General features: G+C 37.7%; 1 protein-coding gene across 5 annotated transcripts in view; it reads left to right on the top strand.

The window, feature by feature from the left end:
• The window catches only part of USP24 (ubiquitin specific peptidase 24), a 125,679-nt gene that overhangs the window by 76,191 nt on the left and 24,171 nt on the right, over nt 1-25,317 (top strand). For all 5 annotated transcript variants that reach the window (XR_006734177.1, XM_045547928.1, XM_045547929.1 and 2 more), the window contains 18 exons: nt 485-644; nt 1,491-1,646; nt 3,868-3,938; nt 4,797-4,957; nt 8,627-8,688; nt 11,015-11,206; nt 12,157-12,274; nt 14,394-14,538; nt 16,475-16,594; nt 17,214-17,339; nt 18,008-18,106; nt 18,944-19,026; nt 19,404-19,545; nt 19,746-19,865; nt 20,291-20,511; nt 20,859-20,983; nt 22,582-22,723; nt 23,588-23,738. Coding sequence is in view for 4 of the 5 variants with exons in the window: in XM_045547928.1 (XP_045403884.1) it covers nt 485-644; nt 1,491-1,646; nt 3,868-3,938; nt 4,797-4,957; nt 8,627-8,688; nt 11,015-11,206; nt 12,157-12,274; nt 14,394-14,538; nt 16,475-16,594; nt 17,214-17,339; nt 18,008-18,106; nt 18,944-19,026; nt 19,404-19,545; nt 19,746-19,865; nt 20,291-20,511; nt 20,859-20,983; nt 22,582-22,723; nt 23,588-23,738 (2,394 nt within the window). In the remaining variant the exon portion in view is untranslated. The remainder of the gene's footprint in view (nt 1-484; nt 645-1,490; nt 1,647-3,867; nt 3,939-4,796; nt 4,958-8,626; nt 8,689-11,014; nt 11,207-12,156; nt 12,275-14,393; nt 14,539-16,474; nt 16,595-17,213; nt 17,340-18,007; nt 18,107-18,943; nt 19,027-19,403; nt 19,546-19,745; nt 19,866-20,290; nt 20,512-20,858; nt 20,984-22,581; nt 22,724-23,587; nt 23,739-25,317) is intronic.

A 25,317-nucleotide genomic window follows, 5' to 3' on the forward strand; every position in this document is an offset into this window, starting at 1 on the left:
GAATAATTCCCTTCATCTATGGCTATCATAGATGATTTTATATTGGAGGTGGCATTTGAGCTAGGCCTTGAGGATTAGATAGGGATTAGATATATAGAGATAAGTACTTAGAAAGTAGGAGAGGAAATTTGTTCAACTAAAAAGGAGAGCATGTGCAAAGTTAGAGACAAAACCACAGCTTATATGGGAGGTCACGAGGTAGTTTATGTAGACCAAAGTATATGAGAAAGGGGGAAGGTAAAAACAAAATCGGTAAAGGGTTCATTTGAAGCCACGGCATGGAGATCAGAGTCTGTGTTTTACAGGTAAGAGAGAGATATTGAAAGTCTTTGTACAGTAGGGTAACATGAAAAAGGCTGTCTTCTGAATGGTCTTGGAAGGAAAAGAGGCTCACAAAGTTGGGATCAGTAAGAAGCTTACAGAGGTCAGTGGGATGGGTATAAGTAGTGCCTTTTCTCATCACAATCTTTCCATACTTCTTTAGACAATGGAAGTAAGTGATTTCACTTCTACTGTGGCTTGTTTCATGAGATTGTCCTGGGCTGCGGCTGCAGGACGGCTTGACCTCGTTGGGAGTAGCCAACCAATTAAAGAAAGTAATTCCCTGTTTCCTGCTGGAATTCGAAACAGACTCAGCAGTTCAGGTACTGATTGAAAAGGGAGTGTAATTAGAACATTGGACAAGAAATAAGTAAGAATTATCTATGTGTAGGTTTATCAGAATCACAAAGGGAAAGAGCTCTTGTGCTTTTGAGCATGAATAAAAATTCTTCAAGCTACACACTTAATATTTGTGCACATTACTGTATGTGTGTCATACTTCATTTAAGAAAAAAAGCATTTGCAAACACATAGAGCAAATGGGGAAACCTAATCAAGTAGTTTTTTGATTAGCTGAGTTTAAGAGTGTCACGAAGCTGATAATTGTGGCCGTAATACAAACTCATCTAGAATACTGACCTGGAAAACAGTTCTTTTCTTGGTTTGACAGGTTATTTTTAATTAGACCTTTTTTATATACCTGTATTTCTCAGCTTTGTTTGGTTTTCCTGCTTAGTCAATGTATTTATAAATACCTCAATAATAATAATGTTTTTAAAATGATATACGGTAAAGTGCAGACAGTAAAAGTGTATGGGATTTTTAGGATTTTTGTATGCATGTCTCCCATCTAGATCAAGTTACAAGATATGGAATATTTCTGATATCCCAGGAAGGCTTCCTGATGCTCCTAAAATTGTAGTATTCTTACTTCTATCACTTGAAATTAGTTTTGCCTTGTGAACACATTTTGAGTGCCTACAAATATGTTCTAAGGATAAAACAGGGTATTTCAAATACAGTGATTAAATTTCTCGTTTCTTAGACTGAACTGTTTTATTGAAGTATTTAATGTCATGTGAGGATTCTAGAACATATATTAACAGGGTATTAAACTAGTGAACAGTTCCTGTAGGATCCACAGTAAAGTTCTGCTTGCCTCTTTTTAGGAAGCAATTGCAGCTCTGGGAGTGAAGGAGAACCAGTAGCCCTGCATGCAGGAATCTGTGTTCGACAGCAGTCTGTGTCCACCAAAGACTCACTGATTGCTGGAGAGGCTCTGTCTCTTCTTGTCACATGCCTGCAGCTTCGGAGCCAGCAACTGGGTATGCAGGAAGCTTGTTTGTGATTAATCTCTTTAGGGAAAGGCCAGGTTTCTGTTAGGAATTATTTATGTTTCTTCTAGATAAGGTCCTATTTATAGAAATGAAACAAAAGTTGGCATGCGGAGTGGGTAAGAATAATGCTGGAGTAGTTCATTCTGATGAAGTGTTCATTGAGCACCTTCTGTATACAAGGTTCCTCAGTAGTTGTTGCCAGAGCAATGTGTCTGCACTCCAGGAGCTTTCTGTCTAATTGGGTAAATAACTTAAGTTACAGAATTAGAATTATCTATCAATTCCTGATAAGGACTCCAGTCTTAAAAATTGTGAAACTTGGCCAGTCACGGTGGCTCACATCTGTAATTCTAGTACTTTGGGAAGCCAAGGTGGGAGGATCACTTGAGCCCAGGGGTCCGAGAACAACCTGAGCAAGAGTGAGACCCTGTCTCTACAAAAAATAAAAAAATTAGCCAGGCATGATAGCACACTTATAGTCCCAGCTACTCGGCAGACTGAGACGAGAGGATCACTTGAGCCCAGGAGTTGGAGGTTTCAGTGAGCTATGATAACACCACTGCACTCCAGCCTGGGTGGCAGAGCAAGGCCCTGTCTCAAAAAAAAAAAAATTGTGAAACTTAAGATTTGCCCTTTTGTCTTGATTGCTGGCTTTGGCGATCTCTTCTCGTTTCACAGCCTTAAATTCCATGTATATACTGACAACACCTAAATTTGGGTCTTGGCCTTACGTCTCTACTTGGATATCAGATAGACACCCCAAACGTCACATATCCAGAACTAAACTCCTAATCTTGCCCATGTCACCTAAGAGTTTTCTCAACCTGTTTCAAGGCAGTTTCTTTCTTCCATTTGCTCTGGCCAGAAACCTTGGATTCATCCTTGATATCTTTTTTCACACCCTACTTCTAATCTGTTAACACATCCTTCTTAAAACTCTGTCTAGATTGCACCCTTCAGTGTCCACTTCACTGTTAGTACCCTCTGATGGCCATGACCTGGGTCGCAGCAGTAGCACATCCTAACCAATCTCCCTGCTCCCACCCTTGCAATCTGTTCTCCACAGAGTAACCAGAGGGCACTTTCTCAATTGTATGTCAGATAGTGTCACTCCTCTTTCAGAACCTTCCAGTGGTTTCTCAGTTCACCCGAAGGTAAAAGCCACATCTTTATTAAGCCTTCAAGGCTGACACAGTCTACCCTGTGACACTCCTGTGCCTTCACCTTCCCCTGCTCTCCATCTCACTCACCGTGCTTCAGCCACCTGGCCTCCTTGCTAATCCCCCAACACCCAAGACACATTCCTGCCCCAGGGCCCTTGCACTGGCTGTTCCCTCTTTCTGGTACATTCTTTCTCCATCTCTCCACAGGATCTCTCTTACTCATCTCCTGCAAGTCTCTGCTCAAATGTCATCTTCTTAGTGAGATGTTCCCTCACCACCTTTTTAAAACAATTACAACCCTCCCCTTGCCCCAGCGCTACCCAAACCTCTTACCGTATTTTTTTCTATATCATTTATCACTTTATAACATACAATATAATCCACTTATTTATCATTTTTATTGTCATCATCCCCTCCCCAACTAGATTGTAAGCTCCATGAGGACAGAAACTTTTGTCCATTTTGTTCCCTGCTGTATCTCCAGCACCCAAACACTGCCTAATATGTAGTAGGCCCTCAACAAATAAGTATTCAGAAATGAAGTTTTAGCAATTCCACTTGTAAAAAGTGTACCAGCACGTAGGAACACTACTCTTAGCTGTTGATTTAGTTTGATTTTACTAGAATTGTTTATTTTAGAGCTATTTTCAAATCAAGATGAAAGAATTATAGCTGCCTTCCAAGCTTTTATCTATTATTTTTTGTAAGTTTATTTTAGGGTACATTTCATAGTTTGTAAGTATTGATAGTTTACCAAGACAAGACATTTATTCTGTAACTGGTATGTGCAAGGCATTGTGCTAAAATAAGAGGTACAAAAATGACTGAGACACACGGTTCCTTCTCTTGAGCTCCTTAAACTTTAAGGGGGTGAATGGCAGAAATAGAAGCAGTTATAGAAGGTCGTAAATTCTGATTCCATGTGGAAGGGATGAAATTTCTGTTTAAGTTGAGCTTAAGAAATTAATCAAAATTTTCAAAATCTTGAAAATACATTGCCTAACTTAGTTCCCCCCTCCCCCAATTCTCTTTATTCTTATTATTAGCATCTTTCTATAATTTGCCCTGTGTTGCTGATTTTATCATTGATATTCTGCTTGGATCACCAAGTGCAGAGGTAAGGATTTGTTACATTTCTCACAAAAACTCCTTTGGTCCTGTTGTGTTGTGGGTTCTCTTGGGTACCTGTGACATTTTGGGGAATACAGGAGTGGTACTTAATCCTCTCAGGGAGTTGGACAAAGGGGCTGCAGACCATGAAAGAAAAGTGACCGTTTGGACTATGGCTCCCTTCCCTTCCAATACCTCCTCCGTATTCCACCAAAAGTTATGAGACCGGTGTTATAATTAATTTCTATTTGTTTATAACAAACAAAATGTTACACCCCTTGTTCAGCATCCGTAGCTTGCAAGGGCAGCTGGCATTAAGCATCAGTATGTTCAAATCAGGAAAGACCAACTTCAAGCCATGAACTTTCAATAGATTTTATAATTCTGACTTCCTTACATGACCTTGAGGATTAAATTTTTAAACACTTTTTCATTTTCATTTATATCAAGTTATAAACTTATTGATTAGAGTGGAATAGTAGAATAATTTGGGAAATCTGTTCCCAAACCACACTTGTTTTTAATTAGCCCTAGTTTTATTCAGTGGAAACTTTACTCTTATCAACTGAAATACTCATACTTTATAGTATCCCTCAGTAACATGAGTGAATAAATAATGTAGCCATTAGAAGAAAATCACTTTTTAAGCTATTCCAAGTCTATGGTCCCCAAGCTCCAGGCTGCAGACCTCTACCAGTTCATGGCCTGTTAGGGACCGGGCCGCAGAGCTCTGCCCCCACCCTGTCCCCCAATCCGTGGAAAAATTGTCTTCCATGAAACTAGTCCCTGGTATCAAAAAGCTTGGGGACTACTGCTCTACATATTGGTTGATATATGTCCTTTGCCACTAATCATGTAATTTCAGATTCGCCGGGTTGCCTGTGATCAACTGTATACTCTTAGTCAGACGGACACTTCAGCACATCCAGACGTACAGAAGCCAAATCAGTTTCTTCTAGGTGTCATTCTCACGGCTCAGCTGCCTCTCTGGTCCCCAACTAGTATTATGAGAGGAGTCAATCAGAGGTATGTCATAAAAATGAGGACGCTCAGTTTACACAGAGAGAAAGGAAAATGATAATTTATGTACCGCTCCCCTAAAGCCCACAGTACATTATTGAGATGATAAAAGAATTTGTCCTTTCTTCTTCTAACATTTGGACCCTGAAAGAGGACGTTTGTGTTCTTCTCCCCCTTGAGGACAGGAAAGTTAAAAAGAAACACTCCCAAGATTTCTTCTCCATTGTCCCCAGCTCCAGCTCCACCCCATCAGGTTCACCTACCCCAGACAGAAAGAGGAGCTCACCTGGTTGGTGGGAGCCCAGAATTATGTGGCCAGGTCACACTGATCCTGTCTTCTGCATCACTTTCTCAGCTCAGATATTTCATAGATCCATGTCTAGAGGAAGCTGGGGTATCCTCCTAGCTTGCTTTCTTTTTCCTGCTCTAAAGCTTTTAGTCATTCACCACTGAGTATGTTAGCTATGGATTTTTCATATATGACTTTTACGATGTTGAGGTAGTTTCCTTCTGTTCCTAGTTTTTTGAGTGTTTTTATCATGAAAGGGTGTTAAATTTCATCAGATGCTTTTTCTGGTTTTTTTCCTTCTTTCTGTTACTGTGGTATTACATTGAATTTCATATGTTGGACCATACTTGTATTCCAGGAGTCAATCTCACTTATTCACGGTTTATAATCCTGTAAATGTACTGCTAAATTTGGTTTGTGCTAGTATTTTGTAGAGAATTTTTGCATCAGCATTTATATGTAGTTTTCTTGTGGTATCTTTGGCTTTGGTATTAGAGTAATGCTGCCCTCATAGAATGAGTTAGGAAATATTACCTCCTCTTCGATATTTTTGAAGAGTTTGAGAAGGATTGGTGTTAATTCTTCTTTAAATGTTTGGTTGAATTCACCAGTGAAGCCACCTGGTCCAGGGCTTTGCTTTGTTGGGAAGTTTTTGATTACTGGTCCCCTCTGCTTGCTAGTATATGTTTATTCTTTCCCATTTCTTCCTGGTTCCATCTTGGTAGGTTTTGTGTTTCTAGGAATTTGTCCATTATATCTAGATTATTCAATTTGTTGGCATACAGTTGCTTATGGTACTCTCTTACGTCCTTTTTATTTCTGTAAAATTGGTAGTAATGTCCCCACTTTCATTTCTGAATTTAGGAAAGAAATGATTTCAGTCTTACCCCTTTTTTTCTTAGTCTGCTAAAGGTTTGTCAGTTTTGTTGATCTTTTCAAAGAACCAAACTTTGGTTTTGTTGATTTTTTTTTTTTTTTGTATTTTCATTGATTTTTTTTTGTATTGTATTCTCTATTTTACTTATTTCCATTCTAATTTTTATTATTTTCTTCTGCTAGCTTTGAGTTTAGTTTGTTCTTCTTTTTCTAGTTCCTTAAGATGTAATAATAGGTTGTTGGTTAGATGTCTTTCTTGCTTTTTAATATAAACATTTATAGCTATAAATTTCCCTCTTACAGCACTGCTTTTAATATGTCCTATAACTTTTAGTATGTTGTATTTTCATTTTCATTTGTCTCAAGATACTTTGTAATTTCCCTTGGAATTTCCTCTTTGATCCGTCCTTGACTTTTAAAAATACCTTTGTTTTCTAGATATAAGATGTATAATCGACAGAATTTTCTTTAATTGAGTTATGATTTGTCTGTTGTTTACAAGTCTTCATTACAGGATTAAATGTATGTACAGCATTCATTATATTCTCAGGCACTTTCTAATATATGGAGATTTCTGGCCCACATAACTGAGCCTCAACGTAAATATTATTTTGAAGCATTTAACCTTCTGTGAGCCTCAACATAAATATTATTTTGAAGCATTTAACCTTCTGTTTTAACATTCCAAATGTCTAAATAAGGAAGAAGTCAACATTTTGGTTTCTGAGACAAGATCATTGTGGGTGACTAATTTATAAATATTAAAACTTTAGTCAAAACTTACAATTATGTTTCTGTTTTCCATCAAGACATAACCTGAATTAGGAATTAGCTCTGTATTCCTGGTAATGAAAAATAATTCTTTAATGGTATAAATCCAAATTTCAGAGAACGGTTTTCCCTTATTAAATATCTGAATTAAAAGCTAGAGAAATTTCTTTTTCTGCACTCTTACATTTTTTACTTTAGAATTCCAAAAGTTTCCTTTTATTTGAAAGACCAATGAGTCTTTAATTGAAATGCATAAGCCATTTTTTAAGAAGTTATTAATAAAACTGTTGTGCGTGTCATTGTAAGAGTCAATTTAATATAACTAAATTTTTTTTTAATTATTATTTCAGCTTATCATCATGGGGGTACAGAAGTTCAGGCCACATACGTTGCCCGTGTCCCGCCCATCCCCCTGAGTCAGAACTTCAAGAATGTCCATTCCCCAGACAGTGTGCTTTGCACTCATCATGTAGTTGTACCCCCATCCTTTCTCCCCACCCCCCATCCCCCCGAGACATAACATTCAAGCGTGACCATTCCCCAGACGGTGCGCAAGGCACTCATCATGTAGTTATACACCCATCTCCTCTGCCCACCCCTAAATTTTAAGAATTTGACTTAATATTAAGTTTCTCTAAACTTTGGGAAAGAAGCAGGAAGTATTAGATGATATTTTTGACATATACTCTCAAAGAATCTCTTTTAAAAATATGATGAATGTACATGTTTAATTTCACATAGGACTTAATCATTAATTATATGTTTGCATAATTTTGAAAATTATATCTCACAGCTTTTTTTAAAGCCCAAGTTGAGTACATATTTTCCCTTAGTAATCATGATGATAACAGCAATTACCGTGGGCTGTGTGCCACATAACATGCTAGCGTCTTTACATGTGTTTACATTTTAATCCTCAGGATGGGTATGAATTTGGTAGTTTTGTTATCTTTATTTTTGAAAACCACAATTCTTGGTTCATTATATAGTCTCATCATTAGTCCATGCTTGAGCCTTTAATGTATGTTTGTATATATGCATGCATTTTTATTCTTAATACTATAATAAGCATTTTAGAGATTAGAAAACTGAGAGAAGTGAAATAAGTTCTCTGTGGGATACCCAGCTGTATGTAGTGGAACCAGGATTAAAACCAATGGCTGTCTAATTCTAAAACCTGTGCTGTTAACTACTGTAATTGCAGAAAAAGCTTCCTTGATTATCCTACATAAAATAATTTCCCTGTCTCTTTCTCTTTTACCCTCCTTTATTTTTCTTCTTAGTGCCTATCACCACTTGACATATGTGTATACGTTTTATTTGTCATCTTTCTCCTTTGTTCTTTTGTTCACTGTTCCACTAAAGCAGTTCTAGGCATTTGGTAGGTGCTTAGTAGGTATTAGTTAATATTTAAATGAATGAATGTGATAAGTGTACTGTGTATGCAGTCAATGCATATATTATTTAAAATGTGATAGATTTAGTAAGTTGCCTTCTCTTTACACTATTATTCCTGTATTGTATCTGCATTAGTAAAATCATTAATGTGCTTTTTGCAAAATTACAGAATTTGAATTAATAAGTAGTTATTAATAAGTATTAATTTGTATTGATTAGGTAGTTATTTTATGCTTAGGAAAATTTTCTTGCTTAATTTTTTCATGAACTTATTTTTACAGGGAAACTGTTTTTATTTTCAAATCAGTCATTTTCATAACTGAAACTTTTTTGTTTTTTAGACTATTGTCTCAGTGTATGGAGTATTTTGATTTGAGGTGCCAATTATTAGATGATCTGACAAGTAAGTAATGTTTAGCATTTGATTTGTGGGGAGAAGGGGCTGGGAAGGAGTAGAAGAGAAAGCCAAATGGACATTTCTAAATCTGATTTACGTATCTCAGGTGTAAATGAAATTGTAATTATTGTTTGAAGTTGAATTTTGTTTTCGTGAAAATAGCATGTAAATCCATGTACAAATGAGCTCTTCTTCTATTATGTACCCAGTTGTTAATGTGTTGAGAAGATTTGTTGATTTTAAAAATCGTCAAAGACTCCTATTTTAATTACATCAACACAGAACTGTTGTAAAGGGTCTTCTCTAGCAGATTCTATTCTGACAATTTTTAAAGGTTGATCGTTGAAGGAAAGAGGGACTCTCTATTGAGGCATGTTGATAGTGACAAAAATCAGGTAATTACTTAGTGTTAAACGATTTAAGTATCATTGTTAAAAGTTCTCTTGTTAGCGTGCTGAGATTTTAATTTTTGTACTTACCCTTAAATAATGTAAATGTATGTTGGAATGCTCTGTAAATTTTAGTTGCAGATAATAGTTTGTAATTAATAGTTTATTTCCCACACTTTATACAAAGAATTTGCTTCCGCTTATAGGAAATTAATTAAATAAAAATCAGGATCAACAAAAATATTAATTGGAAGAGAATGTCATGGCCAGGAGGAAAAAACATACCTTGCATACATGCAGGCTTAAAGCCCCACACAGTCAGAAATTGGTTGTGAAGTTCCTGGAGGTCAAAGGTAAAAAGGGAATAGCATGTTGAGTTGTTCTCAATACCCAGTAAGAAGAAACAGAATAGTTTCTCAAAAGGAGCAAATCTTTTTCCTGGTACTTAAGTCTAAAAGAAATATTATATAAAGTCTTTCACGTAGTGAACACACAAAGATACAGTGACTGCTCATCCTTAGCAACATCTCTATGGCAACAAAAATGCCTTCATCGGTTTCAGAAGTGTCTCTCAAAAACTGAGGATGCAGTGCTCTGAGCTATGCAGTGAAATTGGTTTTGTGGAGACTGAGATATTTAATAATGTAGTCTGAGTGTGCATCCTGATTCAGGGAGTTCTGCTGGGTCTGGAGAGTGAATGGACTCATGTTCACCTAGCAGTCCAGCCGAACACTGCGCTCCAGCCAGGCTCCAGAGAAAGCTGGTCAGGGAGTTCTGTTGGGTCTGGAGAGTGAATGGACTCATGTTCACCTAGCAGTCCAGCCGAACACTGCACTCCAGCCAGGCTCCAGAGAAAGCTGGTCAGGGAGTTCTGTTGGGTCTAGAGAGTGAATGGACTCGTGTTCACCTAGCAGTCCAGCCGAACACTGCGCTCCAGCCAGGCTCCAGAGAAAGCTGGCCGGCAGGCTCCGCCCTCTGCCGTGCTGTTTGAGGACTGGGGTCATGAGTTGGCTACACACATGCAACTTTACAAATGAATGAACAAGTTATTGATGTGTGTTGTGAGTGGTAAATGAGGGATCCAGGGTCTCATTAGGATCTTGGGGGCTGAGAGGAATTAATCTTCAGGTAGTATGTCTTGAAACAATGATTGCCAATTTTTGAGTATCTTCCATAAGCCAGTGCTTATATTTGGCACTTCATGCACAGCTCCCTGCAGTGTAGGTGTTGGCTCCATTGCATGAACAAGGAAACAGGGTCACACCTTGAGTAAGTGGTGGTGCCAGTCCAGCTCTGTCCAACCTGAAGTGTCTTCATCGTGCAGGGACCCTGCTTGCTTCTCACCTCAGTGCAGTGGAAGAGGAGCATGATCACTCCTGCTCTTCTCCCCAGTCACAGCTTCCAGTATGGAATTGCACTTTAAATCCTTATTCAAAGGGGAAAGTGAGATGCTTAATACAGAAGAACAGAGTAATTCTCAGGAGTTTGGCTCCTTGTTTAGAAACCTGGTTTCCGGCTGCTGTGACCTCTTTCTCCCTTGCAGAACTCAGCCCTGCCTTTGTTTAGGTAACTGCAGGAGCAAGGAGCAGTGGTTCTCCTCATACCCTTCTATCCCTTCCTGCTCAAGGAGAGTTTGTTCCTGGGATAGCTGCTAACATCCACCAAACCAGGAGCTTCTTCAGAGCAAGGATGTCCCCTTCGTCGTATATCCTCAGCATGTAGCACAGTGACCGGCACCGAGGAGGCAGCCAATTAGTGTGCACTTACGAATGAGGGAGCCTTCATGGTCCCTATGCACTGCAGCCATAGCCTGCTATTTATTAACGACAGTCTTTTTGAGATGTGTGACGTGAAGGATTGGGACCTGGCTTTGCTTACTTTAATTCGGGACTTTGGCTCCATGAAGTGAAATCCTTTCTTTATAATGGATTTATTTTCCTTAGCTTCAGAAATGGAACAGTTAAGAATCAGCCCAGCTACCATGCTTGAAGATGAGATTACTTGGCTGGATAACTTTGAACCCAATCGCACGGCTGAATGTGAGACCAGTGAAGCGGACAACATCTTATTGGCAGGACACTTACGCCTCATTAAGACCCTCCTCTCACTCTGTGGGGCAGAAAAGGAAATGCTTGGTAATTATTGCTTCATTGTATCATGTGGCAGAAGACCTCAGTTCTCAGTTACTGCCATAGCCTTGTGTGTAATTGGGAAAATAAGATAGGTGCTAAGTGTTCCATGGAAAATTAACCCTTCAGGTAGTAGGAAATTATCTGGCATTTCAGTGGCTAACAAACGTAAGGTGTATCTTACCTGTGTTGTTAAACCACATAGAGAATTTTACAATGTTCCAAGTGGTTGGATCACATAACTTCTTAATATCAAGTAAAAATTATAATTAAAAGTAGGCTTTTCTTTTTAGCTGCTACATACTTTATTATGTATAATCTGTTATATATCATACTTCCTTAAAAGGTGATTCTCATCTGGGGAGGCAGCCCCTAACCACCATCCCCTGGTGATGGGGTACATGTGAGATTCTCCTAGGGTACACATGTAATTTGTAAAAGCATATTCAAATTAACTGTCACTTTTATAACACAAACTAAGCTCTGCAAAATCTTCTTGGCTACTGGGGATACATAGAAAAGAGTGATTCTTAACCACGGAGAGAAAGGCATATCATTTTTACCTAAAGAAGGCAGTATTTTGAAGGTTTCAAAAACCCTTGTGTGGACTTCCTTGTGTCCAGAATAAGAATTAATTATACATTCAAACCATTCTGCCTTGTGGTGTTCTTGGCACTTGTGTATCTAAGTGAAAGCTTGACGCCGTTCACCGTAGTGTAGGCTCATAAAGGAAAGCACCCTCACTTGTCTTTGTATCCCGTCCCACTCATCCCTCCCCCCGCCCCCCCCACCCCACAGAGCTTTGCCATGTAAGCGCTCAAACAATAAGCATTAAACTGAATGCCCTGCGTTGGTGGCCTTGGGTGCCTTTGCTGCTCTGATAGGGAAGTGCATGATAGGATCTTTGAGTTAAAATATGTGTTCATCTTCAATATGAATATTATGCTCTGTTCCAGGTTCATCACTCATTAAACCATTGTTAGATGACTTCCTTTTCCGAGCTTCTAGAATTATTTTAAATAGTCATTCTCCAGCTGGCAGTGCCGCCATCAGTCAACAGGACTTTCATCCAAAGTATGGAAAATGCACGTTGTGTTCAGTTTTGGTAAAAATTCTAATTCGAAACTTTGGTCTAAAAAGATGTTCTTTACGTGGAGTTTGTCTCTCATCTGTGAGTCTTTGTATCCTGTAAGATATTTTCCACTATATAAAGAAACACTTGTAAAGGGGCTTAACATCAAGCCTGCCTGACACATAGTAAGCACGGAGCAAGTATGCTGGTACCATTATTATCAAAGTGGAAGAAGAATTGGTGATGTGGCTAACTTGGTCAGTAACAAATGAAGATTATAAGAATTATATACAAGGGAAAAGTAAATAGGCTCTGAGTAAAATCTTGAGGGTTTCTTAGGAGAAAAGGATAGATACTTTAGTGCATGAACCTTGTCATGTGCTGAGTATTGACTGTGTTCTGATAACTGCAATCACTAGTGATTTATTAGAGTAGTAATTTTGGAATCAAATTTTGTGTCAGTTGTTATGGGTACAAATTTGAAAGATCTCTTTGTATAATAACGTTGACCCTACTTAAGTGATGTTTATACTCTTGGAAATAGGAAGAAGAGGCAGCTACAAGCTGCCATCTCATTTGCTCTGAATCTGACTTACTTTGTTCTTTTCTCATGAAAACCAGAGTTAATTGAGTAATCCTAAAGAAACTGAGGATTTGGTATTTACAGTGAAAAAGATACAATTTCAGTGATTATTGAAGTGGGCAAGGCATAATAAGCAATGTTTTGTGGAACCTTAAGAGGTATCTTAAAGTGTATAAGTATTTCTCTACCTAGAGATTCCTTATTAGCAAAATCTGCTTTAGGTTAAAAAAAGGCCTTCATTAGAACCTTGGGGTGTCCCTCAGGCTCTGACTCCCATCCTCATACCTACCCTAGTCTTGTTTTGGATGATTTGGTACTAGGTCCATGGGAATCTGTTATTAGAGCAGCAGAAATACATGAAAATTTTGATTTTCAGTAAACAACAAAAAGTAAATCTTCAGCAATTTTATTTTTATTAAAAATAATACCTTCATAAATAAGGAGTGTCTTTTAAAAATCATATACAGTGCCTTGAATAGAAGACATTTGTTTCATCCCTCCCCAGTATACTAAATGGTGTTCATTTATGACAGTGACTCCCAGCCTTTTTCCACCAAAACCTTAAACAAGAAAGAGATTTGAAATACCCAGAAACTCACTTCAGAAGTAATGCTATTCTTATACCACAATAACAAAACAACTTCTTAATGTTTAGCCTGTGTGTATGGTACCTCCCTATTTATTTCTTACCTGTCCTTTGCAACCCATAAGTCCAGACAAGAAGCAAAGGATGATGCCAGTTCCAGGGCCATTGTCCACGTGCCTGGTGCAGCGCTGACCCAAGAGCCCTGCAGCCCCCTCTTAAATACCTCCTACACTCCATAAGTGCTTTGTTCAGAGGTTGGATCTCCTCTTTTCTGTGTATCCTTCCTAACCTGTGATCCCCTCAGCAATGTAAGGTTGGCCTAGGTTCCAGTGAGAAATTACTGTCCATCTCCAAAGCAATTTCTACTGAAAGGCAGGCAGTATAGGAAGCCTTTGATTTCCTGCAGAATGCTTGCTAGTTACCTTTTATGTCACTTTAAAAGAATTGATTGGGCAAACTACTTCTGCCTCCATTTGTTTCAGCAAAATGGAAAGTTGATTAGTGTCCTTGAAGAATTTTTGATCTTCAGGCACATATGATGTTTATGGATATCTATTCTGATTTATGTAGCTTTCTTTTTCTGCCAGTAAGGTATTCACATTTCAGGATGATAGCCATAAAATCTTTCTTCTTACCTATTTTAATTGAAAGATAGTTATTCCATGTTATGTTTATTACACAGTTCTCTCTTCTCCATTCTTACTGATCCATTCCTTAGATAGGAATACTCTGGAATCCTAAGTGAAAGAATTTTCCTACTTTATCATCAAGCCAAGAAGATATTTAGCTCTAAGCTATATTCATCCCTCCTATAATTCATGACCTATAGATCACTACATTTCTCTGAGTTTAGATCAGACTTAATTATATTTGAGTAATTGCAGCTCTTATACTTTCATTTCAAATGTTAATTTAGTTTAATGAGCAATCGACTTGTTGCCTTTGTTTTTAGGTGTAGTACAGTGAATAGCCGATTGGCAGCCTACGAAGTCCTTGTAATGTTGGCTGATAGTTCACCTTCAAATCTTCAAATTATTATAAAAGAACTACTTTCTATGCATCATCAGCCTGACCCTGCTCTTACCAAGGAGTTTGATGTAAGTTTTGTAAACCTTGATGCACTTAATTTTTTTTTAGAATGGTCTCTTCAACATATAACTTTAAAACTATGTTTGCATTCTTCTATAAATAGAGTCAGTATTATTTTTTGTATACTGTATTTACATACTCAAATCAATTATAAACTACAGTATCACTCTAAGACCCTATAGTATATTATAAAATGGTACCCTTTTAATTAAAGAGGAGAGGCATTTGCAAGTTGGTTGATAGTTATTCTGAATAAAAAGTAGCATTCCAACCTATTTTTTGAGTAACTGTATGCTTGGCATAGTGCCAGGCACTGGAGATACGAAGTCAGACATCGGCTCTGCCATATGACAGGCTATGTTCAGTTAAATTCAACAGATTTATCAAGTTTATTATGTGCTAAGAAGTGTGTTAGGCTTTTGGAGCTCAAAAATGAGAATATCTAGCCTTCAAGAAGGTCACTGTACAGTGGAAGGGGCTGCCCCATAAGCAGATAATTTCAATGTAATGTGATACAATATAAGATAGAGGTATGTCCTGATTGCTCTACTAACATGGAGCGACTTCACTACCACCCGATAGTGTCTTAGAAGGCTTCCTAGAGAAGATGGAACTTAAAATAGAGCCCTGGGAAATTCATTTCATTACAGCAATGAGAAGAATATAAGCAAAGCTATGGAACAGCTTAATGTATGTTGGGATCTGCAAGAGGGAAATAAATTGCAGGTGCACTTGAATACCAGACCAGGAACAGAAGGACACTTTTAAAGCTGCTTTTGTGTTCTCCTCTAACATCAGAGAAAGTCAGACTTACCCTTTGGATGCCTTGAGCATTATGGAACATACAGGTTAGGCAGGAAACAAAGTGGAGACAGATGTCCTAGATAGAGGAAACAGCACTTGCAAATACCTAGAAATGTGGGAGCACGTAAATTGGGAACTGTTTGACTTACCAAAACAGGTAGCCTTTAATGCTTTAGTTTATAATGCTCATTTTATGCTGTGTTTTAGCTTTATATGCATTTATTTAATGATCATATTTAAATGAACAATTGCTAACAATAGTTAGCAATTCCTCGAGGTCTAAAAGACCTACAGGTTTTTGTCAGCTAGTTGGTTATTAAATGGACACAGATCCTTGATATGTGTAGATAACATGATTCTAGTCATGGCATAGGAACCAAGATTCTGCCGTAATAACACTTCAATGTGTTTGGTTACAATATCCTTTTCCACTTGGAGAAGTGCTATGTTGGACCTCATCCAAGATGTCTCTTCTGAATTGTTTCTGACCAGAATAGCACTGTAATGGTGTCTGTATTTCAAAACATCTGTAAGTGCAATGGAAGGGAATTTGCCTATTTATTTAATTGTATGTTCATTAGAAGAAGTTTAATAAAAGAATGTTACCTTCTCTAAAAGAAGGGAATGAATATGAGCCTTCCTTGACCATCCAGACTGGTTGGTCGTTCTTCATGGTAAACACATCTTTTTCATAGAACTCCCTCAATTTGTAAATATTTATTAGCATATTTATTTCATTAATGCCTGTCTACCCTCTTAGACTGTAAGCTCCTTGAGATCAAGAATCATGCGCATTTCTGTTCTCTCTTATATCCCTGGCACAGTGCCTGGCACATAGTAGGCCCTTAACGAATATTTGTTGAATGATAATCAAGTTACTACATAAAGAAATAAATACCTCCTATATGCCAAGTACTTTATGAAGGAAAAGAAACATTGAAGTAGTAGTATTTTTTAATTGTATTAGCATCTGCAGAAGTACTTCGTGAACATGGGTTTTGCTAGCATAACTTTCATAACACACTGGATGGATAAATCCGTGAGTGTATCTCTTTTCCCTCTTAGACACCCCACACAGCTGTAGTGGAAATGTCCCTGTGGCAGAGATGCTAATTCTCTTTCTGTTCCTCTCTTTCCCAGTACCTCCCCCCAGTGGATAGCAGGTCCAGCTCAGGGTTTGTGGGGCTGAGGAATGGTGGCGCGACTTGTTACATGAATGCAGTCTTCCAGCAGCTGTATATGCAACCTGGGCTCCCGGAGGTGATTTCCTTCCTCTGTCCTGTTTGCTGTGAAAGATATATGTGTTGCCTGAAAATTGGCTCATACTTTTTTATTGCTTTTATGGTTTGCTAAAGCTAGATATAACTAGGGATTCTTTAGTAGCTTCTGAAATCTTTATATAGTTCCCAGTCACATATTTTTATCAATCTGTTGTAATAAGCTGCCTGTATTACAGATGGACCTGACCTTTGTGATTTTTTGAACTCCAAAGTTATTCTCAAATTCTATTCCATAAAATTACTAACATTTTTAGTATTTTAGAAATATGCAGGCTCTATCATCAACATTTTATAATAATATAATAGTAGCTTATGATACAGCAGCAGTTTTGAGAGTATTCCTTGTCACACTTATTTCTTTTAGAGATCTTGATGTTACTAGGCCAGTTTTGCGTAATCACACGGAGGCTTAAAAACATGGTTTGTTCATAATTACACCAGCTAGCAAGTATTGAAGCTAAATATCTGCATAGTCATAGCCACGTCCGAACATAATAGCATTCTGAAAAAAGCAGTGTGCATACTCTTGTGCACATGTGTCAAGATTTCCTGGGAAGCAGTTAAGTATTTCTAACTTAATATGTTTCTTTTCTTCATAGGCATTACTTTCAGTAGATGATGACACAGACAACCCAGACGATAGTGTGTTTTACCAAGTACAGTCTCTCTTTGGACATTTGATGGAGAGCAAGCTGCAGTATTATGTACCTGAGAACTTTTGGAAGGTATCTCATCCAGTAACTCTTTAAAGATATTAGTTTCTTGGAGTTTGGCTACATTTTTTCTCTAGTGATATGGTTTCTTATGTTTATTAACTCTAGACTAATCCCATTACCAAAGCCTATGAAAGGATTGGGTATGCCATTGTTCTTGAAATTAGTTCTTGGTCATAGGATTAGAATGTTGAGAATAGTCATTCATAACTCCTACAGATTTTCTATCTTAATTGTTTTGAATATTTTTCATAATTCTTATTTTAGGTCTTTGAAATATTTGTTCAAATCATTCCTCTGAACCTGTGCCAACTTCATGAATGCCTTTAAATAGAGAACATTATTTGTAAACATTGCTTTACTACGTTTCACGTACTGGAGGATTACCTTGTGTTTTCCCCAATGGGTTGGTTAGTTTCTAAGAGAGAAACTGTCTGTTCCTGGCCTTAGCTCTCACCCCATACTCATCTCTGGTTTCAGAAACTTGTTATGATTATAGAGGGACCAGGGAAAAGCTTAGAAGGCTGAATACAAGCTAGTCTCACTTCAGTAAAAACTTCCACGCCCTAATAGTGAACCTGGTTTTAGAAGCATTTAAGTACTCTTCCACATTCCCTTTCTACTACATTCAGAAATTGTTAACTTTTCCTTTAAGAACATATTTAATTTTTGTTATATAGATTTTCAAGATGTGGAACAAAGAACTGTATGTGAGAGAACAGCAGGATGCGTATGAATTCTTTACTAGTCTCATTGATCAGATGGATGAATATCTCAAGGTAGTAAAAGTTTTACTTTCTCTCTGACTCCCTCAGACTTTAATAACAATACCTTAGGATTTCGGGTTATTGTGAAACTGACAAATCAGAAAGTGATTGTCTTTAACATCACAACTATGATTCGTTTTTTCTGGGTTTAAACATACATGGATCACTAGAATTGTATATTTCTTTTCTAAATTTATCTAACATTCGATAGAGTATGTAATTCTTAATCTATACTACACAGTAGTAACCCTTTGTACCTACATATTTTTGCTGTGTATCCATTGAAGGACTGCTTCAGTGCAGCCAAGAGTGCCTCAGTCACCCGTGAGCTGATCCTCTGGCAAAGGGGATGAGGGGACCAGGTTAAAAAGTTATTGGTGGTGATGTTTAAACCCAAAACTTTCTACCTCTACCTGGTAAAACATGTGGCAGACTTTCTAAATGTCCTGTTACCACTGTCAGCATTGGCCTCTCATCAGTAGGCACAATTTTTCCCCTTCTGTTTTTAGAATAAGTTAGGAATTTATAGTGTCTTGTCTACAAGAAAAAAAGAGAAGACTGCATAGTGGTTATGGCACAGGGAGAAGAATTAGGAACCATCATGGAGAACTCTCTTGCCGACAGCCCTGCCTGACCTCCTTCCTCCCTCCTCTCTGATTGTTTGCATTGCTCTGACAGTGGTCTGACAATGGGCCATTAACCCCATTTGTCCCAGCTGACACTACCAAAGGCTCATTTTATTTTGGTGGTTAAATAGAAGTCTGTGTTTTAGCTCAGGCCTACATAAATTTCTATATACCTGTAAGTTCTAGGGGCATCAATTAAAATTTTAACTTTTTATTCCAACAGAAAATGGGGAGAGACCAAATTTTTAAGAATACTTTTCAGGGCATCTATTCTGATCAGAAGATCTGTAAAGACTGTCCTCACAGGTTAGTGAAGATATGACTGACATAAAAAATGATCATCATTTTTAAATGATTTTTCTAGTATGTTGTGAATTGTGCATTTGTTCAGAGACCTATAAATCTGTCTCTCGGTGGATCTATAAATATTTAATGAATTAAAGTTCTCTGATTTCTGTTTCCAGAATTTTATTGTGGCCTTGTGAAAATATTTGTTGAGATTTATAATTTTGAGCAATTCTAAATTGTCACAATTTGGTGTTTTTATTTGGAGTGTACTTTTAAAAGGTTGAGAGACAACGTGTTAATTTCAGTGATTAAGAATGTTCAAGCTCAGGTCGTGATAATTTCAGGAGTTTTTAATTTCTTCATTGATCAGGGGTTCTCTGTTATCTCCTAATCAGATATGAACGTGAAGAAGCATTCATGGCTCTCAATCTAGGAGTTACGTCTTGTCAGAGTTTGGAAATTTCTTTGGACCAGTTTGTTAGAGGAGAAGTTCTAGAGGGAAGCAATGCATACTACTGTGAAAAGTGTAAAGAAAAGGTATCACATTTGCCCTTCTTAAAAAACAAGATTAATTTGGTATTCACGTGTTTTATGTCAAATCGGTATTGAGCGCCTGTTGTGACTTCCAGTAGATTGTATCATTACTTGTTCTCACGTGGGTGGGAAAGGCCTTTGTGTTAATTACTTTGCTGTTTTATTTTCTTCATGGAAATAATTGACTTTTTGCTTTTCTTTAGAGAATAACAGTGAAAAGAACCTGTATTAAGTCTTTACCTAGTGTCTTGGTAATTCATCTGATGAGATTTGGATTTGACTGGGAGAGTGGACGCTCCATTAAATATGATGAACAAATAAGGGTAACTTTTTTGTTTTTGAACTTGTTCACAGTCATTACCTCACTCACTTCTTCTGTTTGTCTTGATTCTGTTTTCAAATTTCATGTACCATGTATGGGGTATGAGCTCAGCATTGTGAGGAATACGGCCCCGTGTCTTAAGCAGCTGCTGCGAGTAGACTTGGCAGATCTGTAAATAACAGCCCTCATTTCTAGAAGGCATCCTAGTGATCGCTGTGAAAGAAAATATTTCCCTTAATGCTCAAACCAGTGGCTGCTTACACTTCCCCAGACTTAGCCTCTCTGAGATTTTGTACTTGAATTGGAGAGGTAGTTATTCCTACCTTAAGTTAGGAAAACACATCCTCTTATTTGTACCTGACTTGACTGGGCACTGCTGTGTACATTACTAATCAGCATTAATATGGTCTTTTTGCTTTTACATAGTTTCCTTGGATGCTAAACATGGAGCCCTACACAGTTTCAGGAATGGCTCGCCAGGATTCATCTTCAGAAGTTGGTGAAAATGGGCGAAGTATGGATCAGGGAGGTGGAGGATCCCCACGGAAAAAAGTTGCCCTCACAGAAAACTATGAACTGGTTGGTGTCATTGTCCACAGTGGGCAGGCACACGCAGGCCACTACTATTCCTTCATCAAGGACAGGCGGTAAGGGTTTCTCGAGGCAGCACTCGTTCGCTCTGCCCCACCAGTGTCTCTGCTCTGCTCTCCTGCCCTCCTTTGTCATCGTACTTATTATCATTATGGTGCAAAGGAACTTTGCATTCTTCTTTGATCTTAACTTCATTCTGAATTTTTAAAGCTTGATGTAACTTGTTTCCCCTTCAATTTGAAAAGTTGTTTTAGAAACTGAAATAACTGTTGCTACATTTTTCTTAAAGATTTTCAAGTAGTACTCACCTGCTTTATTTGTGGACAATACATAGAGACAAATACTGGGCATGAGGATGTTTATTTTTTAACCTTATAATGTTTGTCTGCTCTCTGGTATCTAGGGGGTGTGGAAAAGGAAAGTGGTATAAATTTAATGACACAATTATAGAAGAATTTGACCTAAATGATGAGACCCTGGAGTATGAATGCTTTGGAGGAGAATATAGACCAAAAGTTTATGATCAAAGTAAGTATTTACAAATGGATATTTTTCATTAATTTTATTACTTTAATTTGTAGTTTTCTATAAAACTGGAAGTAGTTTTCTTTATATAAAAATAGCCAGAGTCTGCCAGGCACGGTGGCTCACACCTGTAATCCTAGCACTCTGGGAGGCCGAGGCGGGAGGATCGCTCAAGGTCAGGAGTTCAAGACCAGCCTGAGTAAGAGTGAGACCCCATCTCTACTAAAAAAAAAACAGAAAGAAATGATCTGGACAGCTAAAAATATATATAGGAAAAAGTTAGCCGGGCATGGTGGCACATGCCCATAGTCGCGGCTACTTGGGAGGCTGAGGCAGAGGAATTGCTTAAGCCCAGGAGTTTGAGAGGTTGCTGTGAGCTTGACACCATGGCACTCTAGTCCGGGCAACAGAGCGAGACTCTGTCTCAAAAAAAAAAATACCCAGAGTGAAAGTGTTCAAGCTGCTCCTAAAAAGTTTTTTTAAATAATTCCTTACAACAGGAATAAAAGGCAATGGAGACTCCAAAAGGGGGGGGGGAGGTGAAGAGTGATGAAAAATTACCTATTGGATACAGTGTACACTATTTAAGTGGTCAGTACAGTAAAAGCCCAAACTTCAACACCACACAATATATCTAATTAGGTAACAAAAATGCATTTGCACCCCCTAAATCTATAAAAATAAAAACTAAAAATTCCGTGACATTAGCATTGGGGGGTAAGTGGCAGAGGAGGAATAAGAGGATGAAATAAATATCAAAGAGAAACTAATGAATAAAGAAATTAAACCCTGAAAATAGTTTCAGAAGAAATAGTTGTCCACTAAAATTCTTTAATTTCGTTTCCAATTTTATAAAGGTGTGAATAATTAGAGAAGACATTCCTAGCACCTGTGCTTTTAAAACCATATTTATTATGCAGTGTGGCAATGCAATCTTTCTCTTTACAACCTCCACCCCCAGGGGAAAAAAAAAAATGAGGAAAAGCACTTCACAAAACCCAATCAGAATTTGCCATCTGAAAAAAGCCATTTTGCAGAGACCTTAGCATTTCTGAAACTAGATTTTGAAATCTTCTAGGGGCATGTCTAAATATCTACTTACATTAGATTCACTGTATTAGATTTTGATACCATGCCACTGTAGTCATGCATCTCTCATCCTGGTAACGTTTAAATGTAATAACATGATTGCCATAATTTACCTAGACTTGGCCGATCTTTGCAGAAATGCTTAAGTGAGGCCGATTAAGATCCCATCGTGTGCTACAGAACATCTTTCTAATGTTGCTTTCCTTTTGCTTGAACTTAAGACTTCCCTAGGATGTTTACCCTCTTTACTCCATTACCATATGTACAGCTGAGTTACTCCCTGCCCCCGTATCACCTCCTAAGTGCAGGATCTATTTTAGTTTAAGAACTGAAGTATCCTGTCTTCTGTTCTAAACAGTACTCTAAAAAGACCCACGTTTGACTTATACTTTGCATTCAACAAATTTAGTAATAGTTACTTACTGGATTTATGGGCCCTTTGTTTTCAATTGTCAAGACAAGAAGAACTTTTTTATTTACGAAGACTTCTTTCCTAATGTCTTATTTTAAAGCAAACCCATACACTGATGTACGTCGAAGATACTGGAATGCCTATATGCTCTTCTACCAAAGGGTATCTGATCAGAACTCCCCAGTGTTACCAAAGAAAAGTCGAGTCAGTGTTGTACGGCAGGAAGCTGAGGATCTCTCTCTGTGAGTGTTTCTTCCATATAATTTGCTGTGTGATTTCAGTAGGTGATATTGTGATCTTTTGAGAATATACTATTTGGGATTCAAAGATAATTAGCTAAGCTAAACAGAAATTCTAAAAAGAGTTCCAAAAAGAAAGTAAGTAAATACCTTTTCTTTTTTATTTCTCCCTGGTCATTATTTCCTGGGCAAGAAGTTATTTTGTGTTTAGGAACGTGCGTATAAGTTATTTCATTCTAGAATTAAAATTTTTTTCAATTTAGAATTAAGATTTTTTTTTTTAATGTTGGCAGCATTTATTGAATACACTTTATGTCCAAAGCATAGTACTATACCAGTGCTCAGAAAGTTGTTTTTTAAAGGTCCTGTTGTCAGTGAATTCACCTTTTAATTTATTGGATCAGGAAAGTATACAATTTATTTTTTTCATGTAAGAAATGTGATTAAATATGGTTCATTAAATTTGAGAACTTGGTTCAATACTTTGTTATAAGATTTTGAATGTGTGGATCTAAGATCAGTTTATTTCACTGCTTTTTAATGGCCATACTGACTGGAAAAGACACCTCACAGTAATATGCAAGAAGTCACTTCTGTGCTTGTTAAACTATGGAACTCAGTGTTAAATCCCATATACCAGTTAAGTAACAATTTGTGTTAAAATTGCCCTATAATTTTTCATCTTTTATAATGTCAAGACTAATTAAAAGGTGTTACATTTTTAATTGATATCTTATAATTGCACATATTTAAGGGGTACAGTTTTTTAAGTCTAGTACCCTGTTTATGTGAGTTTGGCAAGTTTTAATAACTACTAAACCAATAGCCACTTCATACTCGACAAAGTTTTCTGATTCTGTCTCTTAGGTCAGCTCCGTCTTCGCCAGAAATTTCACCTCAGTCATCTCCTCGGCCCCACAGGCCTAACAACGACCGGCTCTCTATTCTAACCAAGCTGGTTAAAAAAGGTGAGAAGAAAGGACTATTTGTGGAGAAAATGCCTGTCCGAATATACCAGGTAAGAACCGTGTAAAAAATCCTAAGGGAGAAAATGAAGGTAGATGTCAAAATTTATTTTTTGAGCCCAGAAATACTACTCTTCCTTGACCTTCCAGATTCACCATACCTCTAGTGCCGTATCATCTTACCCACCCTGTCTCATGAATTTCTTAGGCTACAGAGCTGGCTTCAGTGCCAGGGTGCTAAAAACGTAAATGTGAATACACACTCAGGATTGGCCAGCCCTGTCACTGACCTGCTGTGCACTCGTGTGATGTCACAAAAAAACTGAGTTGAGGGGAATAGGCAGTAAATTTATCTGGAGAGAATAACAAATTAAGGCTCACAACCCTAAGACTAATATGTCAGTGATGGCCATTATTTATTGAATACCTACTTTGTGGTATATGCTTTAAACAAATCTCTAGTTCTTTTGTTTTTTTTTTTTTTGAGACAAAGTCTCACTCTGTTGCCCCGGCTAGAGTGAGTGCCGTGGCGTCAGCCTAGCTCACAGCAACCTCAAACTCCTGGGCTGAAGCGATCCTCCTGCCTCAGCCTCCCGAGTAGCTAGGACTACAGGCATGCGCCACCATGCCCGGCTGATGTTTTTCTATATATATAATTTTAGCTGTCCCGATCATTTCTTTCTATTTTTAGTAGAGACGGGGTGTTGCTGTTGCTCAGGCTGGTCTCGAACTCCTGACCTCAAGCGATCCTCCCGCCTCAGCCTCCCAGAGTGCTAGGATTACAGGCGTGAGCCACCACTGCACCCGGCCAAATCTCTAGTTCTTAAAAGACTCTTTTGGAGTAGTAGGTTTTATTCCCATTTTTCAGATGGAAAAACAGGTTCAGACAAGGAGAAATGACCTGCCTGTGTCACAGAGTAAGGGTTTAAATCCAGAACTGTCTACCCTGTCCCAACTTTATATACTAAATAATCAAAAGCTAAGTAGCTAGAAGCAGAGAATTTAAGAAAAATATGGAGTCTTCCATGAAGGAAGAGAGAGTTAAGCCACCTGATACAAGGGAAGCATGGAGGTGGTTGTGCTTGGGAAAGCCCTGTTTTCCCTTTCTACCCACAATATCAGGTTAGAATTCACTTGTCCTTCACATGGTGGTTTTCCTCAATTTCTCAAAATGATTTGTTTTAATAAATACTCTTTTTTATAGCATCTTATATTTGAAAGGAAGGTTTTCTCTCTCCTTTTTTAAAAGTTCAAAGTTTAACACAGTAACTGCCCTGTGAGTTGTATTTAACTCATGCTAGTTTTGAGCCCAGGGCCTCGTGACACAAAACCTGGACAAAACCCTGCAGTTTGTTTGTGAAAATCTTACTTGTTGATGTTCTTATTGTTATAATTAGTAGTGACAAATTAATTCTAAAAACGTGGATTAAATGAATAGAAGTCAATAAATTTTGTTTTTCATTAAATTAGAAAGGATTGTTTTATTTTCAAAGTTTTTATTCTGTTGTTACAATAAAACACCATGGCCCCGAGGAAAAAATTTTTTTTCTAGTGTGGCAATGTGTTAAAAAGGGAATTATAAACCCTTTTACCTACTTATATCACTGAACATGTCCTCCATGTATTGAATGT

This window comes from Lemur catta, chromosome 3 (assembly GCF_020740605.2).
Source record: "Lemur catta isolate mLemCat1 chromosome 3, mLemCat1.pri, whole genome shotgun sequence".
Classification (NCBI taxonomy): domain Eukaryota; kingdom Metazoa; phylum Chordata; class Mammalia; order Primates; family Lemuridae; genus Lemur; species Lemur catta.